Source organism: Octopus bimaculoides, chromosome 2 (genome assembly GCF_001194135.2).
Source record: "Octopus bimaculoides isolate UCB-OBI-ISO-001 chromosome 2, ASM119413v2, whole genome shotgun sequence".
In the NCBI taxonomy this organism is placed as follows: Eukaryota; Metazoa; Mollusca; class Cephalopoda; order Octopoda; family Octopodidae; genus Octopus; species Octopus bimaculoides.
This window is the reverse complement of record NC_068982.1, coordinates 171,449,590-171,454,394: the sequence shown is the minus strand read 5'-3', so window position 1 is coordinate 171,454,394 and position 4,805 is coordinate 171,449,590. Positions and strand designations below refer to the sequence as shown.

Here is a 4,805-nt window from a genome sequence, read left to right as displayed (position 1 = left end):
TATGTATGTATGTATGTATGTAAATATGTTTGTATGTACCTATATATATATATATATATATATATATATAGACACATTAAATTTTGTAATCTTGCTTTTGTCCTTTTATTTTCTATTCTGACGTTTAAAGGAATCCCCATGCTATTGTCATAGCAACGAAGCAAGCCGTTACTATGGTGAGCTTTGAAGTTTTCCAAGTCTCACTGTATAGATTGCAGCGAAGCTGCGGAAAAGAACAGCGTCGGCGAAAGTCATCTTTGTCTTTTTAAGGGCAGTAAAACTGCTAAGCTATGAAAACCCGTAACGCTGAGAATATCCAGATCAGCAAAGCTGTTACCATGGATATCAGTGGAACTGTTGCTATGGAAATCAGTAGAATTGTTACTACGGAAATATGTAAGGCTGTTGCTAGGAAGGTTAGAAAAGCTGTACAGTTCGAGGTTGACAGCAAAGCTGTCAGTTTTAACATTTCTAAAGCTGTTTCCACGAAGATTAGCAAATCTGTTACAACAGAAATTCAAAATTTCATCGCTTTGGCGATTAACAAATCTCTTACTTTGCAGATCAGTAAAAGCGTCGCCAAAGAGATTCGTAAATCTGTAACTATTGACATTAACGAAGCTATTAAATCAAAAATTACCACAGCTGTTACTACTGAGATTAGCGAAGCTATGAAAAGAAAGAACATTTATCCGATCTCACACGATTTGAAAAATGCTGCGATTTTGGAGATAAGCAAATGCGTTACCATGGGGATTGGTAAAGTTGTTGCTTTGAAAATTGGTGAAGCTGTTACAACAGAAGTATGCAACATCATAACCAATGAGATTGATAAAGCAGTTACGATGCAGATTAGCAAAGCCGTGACCAGTGGGATAAGCAAATCCGTTATGGTTTATATATGCAAATGTATTGGTACGGAGATTAACAAACTTGTATCAGAGAATATGTGGAAAGCTATGGAAGTACAAATTGGTGAATCAGCGAATATTGAAATTCCTACGAGTGTTATCAAAGAGGTTTGCAAAGCGGTCACACGGGAAATTAGCAAGGCTGTTGCCTTAGAGATTAACAACGCTATTACTAGCGAAATCGGTATGGCAGTAACTAGGCATATCAGTCAAACTGTGACCCGGGTGATCACAAAAGACGTTATTAGTAAAATTAGCAAAAAGGCTTCCGCTGATATCAGCGAGGTTATTGACAAAGAAATAATAGACGCTGTTACTATAGAAATCAGTCAGGCTATGTCCGATGAAGTGAACAAAGCAGTGACTTTGGAGATCAGCAAGAATCCCGGTCCTGACAAGAATTACTACATAGAAGTTGATAACATTATTAGCGACTATGTTAGCAAACATATTATGAAAGCTGTAACTATGGAGATAGATGGGACCATTCACCAAGAAATCAATAATGCAGTTTCCAAGGGTGTGAGCGAGAATTTAGTGATTGACATCTGCAATGACCTGACACAAGTAATTAGTAGTGGCATTATAACAGACATCGTTAGTAAAACTATATCACTAGATTTTAGCAGTGATGTTGAGAGAGAAGTTAAAAATGCTGTTTCTATGGCCTTCAGCAAGTTTGATGAATTGCAAGACACTGGTACCATCGTAGCCGAAAGAATCAAAGACGGAATTACCATCGAGAGCGACAAACGCCTCTCAATGACTATTAGCAAGGAGGTTACAGCGCGCATTGGGAAAGGTGTGTCCAAAGTTATTAGCAAAAGCATTACCATGGATATTAAGAAGGAAATCTCCATTGATATTAGTTTGGAAGTTTTGAAGAACCTCAGCAACACCATCAGCCTGAATATTAGCAACGTGATTACTAAGCGAATTGAGAACGTTGATATCCAAAGCACTTCAGTCGTGGATAGGGTATTAAACAATAAAATTATTATGACAATCAGAAGCGCAGTATTAAGGGGATTTGAAGAGTGTGTGTTACTGGAATTGAATAAAGAAATTAACATGGATATCACAGAGGCGGCAACGAGTGAGATTATTAATGCTATTTCCTCAGAAATTAACAAAGTAGTGCCTATAGAAATCTGCAGGCAGGTGTGTTCAAATATCAAGAAATCGGTTTCCAAAGAGTCCAACAGAACATTTTGCAAGAACATAAGCAAAAGTGTGACATTTGAAATCTGTCAAATGGTCACCAAAGAGATCAGTGAAGCCATTGCCATCGATATAGCTAAGGCCGTCATACAGGGCATTAGTAAAGCCATTACCTCAGAGATAAGCGAAGCAGTAACTAACAAGATCAGTAAAGATATTGCAATGCAAGTCAGTTTATCGGTTACAGCAGAGATCAGCAAAGCCGTAGGACAGAATTTTATTCAAAGCTGTGATGCAGAGAGACGCAAAATCGTGGATATGACTAGGTCTGTGTCATTATTGATTAGTAATGCCGTAATAATGGAGATTAGTAGAGCGGTTGCTAAAGAAATCAGTAGAGCCGTTACGATAGGAATATGTAAATCTGTCACATTGGAAGTCAGCAAAGTAGTATCACTGCAAATTAGCACAGCTGTTATTATGGAGATAAGCACTGCGGTCACGAAAGAAATTGGTAAAGTGGTTGCTATGGAACCTACGGAAAAAACAGCTCTAAGAATTTGTGATAATATCATACGAGGTATTACAGATACTGTTTCTGTTGAGATCACTGAAGCTGTTGCCATGTCAATCTTCGACCTCACTCTCATAGACGTAATTGAAAGCGTTGCTGTAGTCAACACTTACGACATTGCCAAATATATTGACAATATGTTCGACAAAATGTGGTTCTACAGACTTATTGCCAATCAATATGTTAACGAATAGACTTCCATGTAAGCATTTTATTAACTTTATATTCTAACACATCCATGCAATTCATACTCAACTCAGTAGCGCACAAACTTTTATTCTTTGCAGTGTATATAGTTTTGTATCTTCATATGCTTCATGCTTATGTATCTATGGCTTCATTTCCATACTCGACACTAGAAATTGATGAATGATAATTCTTGTTGTTGTCCTTGCTGTTGCTGCTTAACTCAAGATCAGACAAAAGGCATCAGAGTTATTGCTACTCAATGTTTGTTTCTATACCCAAAGCTGTTCTGTTCAATGGGACCCAATTTTTATATAAATGACCAGCTGAGGTCGATTTAGTTGATGATCTGTTAGGTTTTGCGAAGGCATGTTTTACTTGATAGCTACATAAACTACGAGTGTTTAAACATCAAAAGGTTTTGGTGTCAATAATTGGTACACGTCAGCTTTAGTGCAGTCAGAGAAACTGTAAGATTCGGTAGCAAACTTCATTTGATGACAGATTACTCAATAAATGTATAACTCTCAAAAAATGTAGAACAATGTGCCAAATTAAGAAATCAGTTGATTTAAATAATTTACTAATGAGTGACTGACTACTTCAGACTTTTGGAAGAAGTCACGAAACAGAAATTTGGAAGTATATTTAAACCTCGGATGCGAAGGAAATGGTAAAAAAATCCTCCTAGATGTCTTTTAGTGTTTACTTAGGAATATCAAGTGGAATATGTAAACTTTTGTACATGGTTCTTGCGAGTAATTGCTTAGTATCGAGTTTTTAGAGTTTTACTTACATTCTAGTATTATGAATTTTAATTAGAATCCCTCGTATTTCCAGTTTATATAACAAGTATAGCAATGTCGTAATGAGAAATTCAAAAAGTGAAAAACGTCAGAGGACAGATAGTCGGAAGATCGTAGTAAGCCGTGTACTTGCTAAGAAAAATGTTGACGACTGTGTGAAGGGCGGACTGAGAGTCACTTGGAAGATGAGTTGCACTATCTTCTTTATTACAGTCCGTCATTAATACATATTTGAGGAGTTAAGAACATCCAAAATTGCTTGATGTCTTTGATACACCATTTATTTGTACAGCTAATGTAGGAAAAAAATTATTGCTAACTAGTCTTGTAATTTTTCTGTTAAGTTCCATCGTTAGGGTTGTTATCAGCAAGAACTTGCAGACCTTTATCTAATTGCCAACACTATTAGCAATATTCTTTGTAGTAAACATTAGTGTATTTGTTGGAATTTCTTTATTCTCACATGTGTTCTCAGTTTGCTCTTCTAACTCTATCAGTCCCGTTAGATAAATATTCTCTGTGGCACACAAAACAACTAAAACACATCTTTAACGCAACCTCATTTGCATCAGCCACATTATTCTGAACTTGATGTAAGACATTCTTCTTGTGGTAAACAAATCATAGATACTCTCTGTCCATATATTTATGCACTATATGGTGCACCATATGCACCATATATTTATGCACCATAAGGTGTATATATCTATGCAGCATAAAGCTGTCCCATTTTTAAAATCCTTTGAATATATGAAAAATAAATGAGATCCGGGCATTTAACGGAGTAATTTCCGGAGCACATCACTGAATTTTCTCTCTCACATTCTTGCTGCAATTTTCCTAACACCCTAGAATGACATTTATTATTAAATATATACTGTATATATGAGTATGTATGTATGTATGTATGTATGTATGTAAGTATGTATGTATGCATGTATGTATGTATGTATGTGCGCATGGTGCTTATAGTTTTCAGATTATTACCTGAAAGGCGACATTTCAGGTAATAATCAGGTAGAAAGTGTAGCTTTTAAACTCTCAAAATGTATCCGAGCTTGAAATACTGTTTCCCAACATTTCTGGGTATACTTTAATTTTCCTCACACACACACACACACACACACACACACACACACACACACACACACACACACACACACACAC

The 4,805-nt window shown here is 36.2% G+C and overlaps 1 protein-coding gene across 2 annotated transcripts in view; it reads left to right on the top strand.

Moving 5' to 3' along the window:
* Positions 1 to 151: 151 nt before the first annotated feature.
* The window catches only part of LOC106867684 (uncharacterized), a 12,733-nt gene continuing 8,079 nt past the window's right edge, over positions 152 to 4,805 (top strand). For both annotated transcript variants that reach the window (XM_014912628.1, XM_014912627.1), the window contains exon 1: positions 152 to 2,848. In XM_014912628.1, coding sequence (XP_014768114.1) covers positions 291 to 2,840 — 2,550 coding nt within the window. In that variant the 5' untranslated portion in view covers positions 152 to 290 and the 3' untranslated portion in view covers positions 2,841 to 2,848. The remainder of the gene's footprint in view (positions 2,849 to 4,805) is intronic.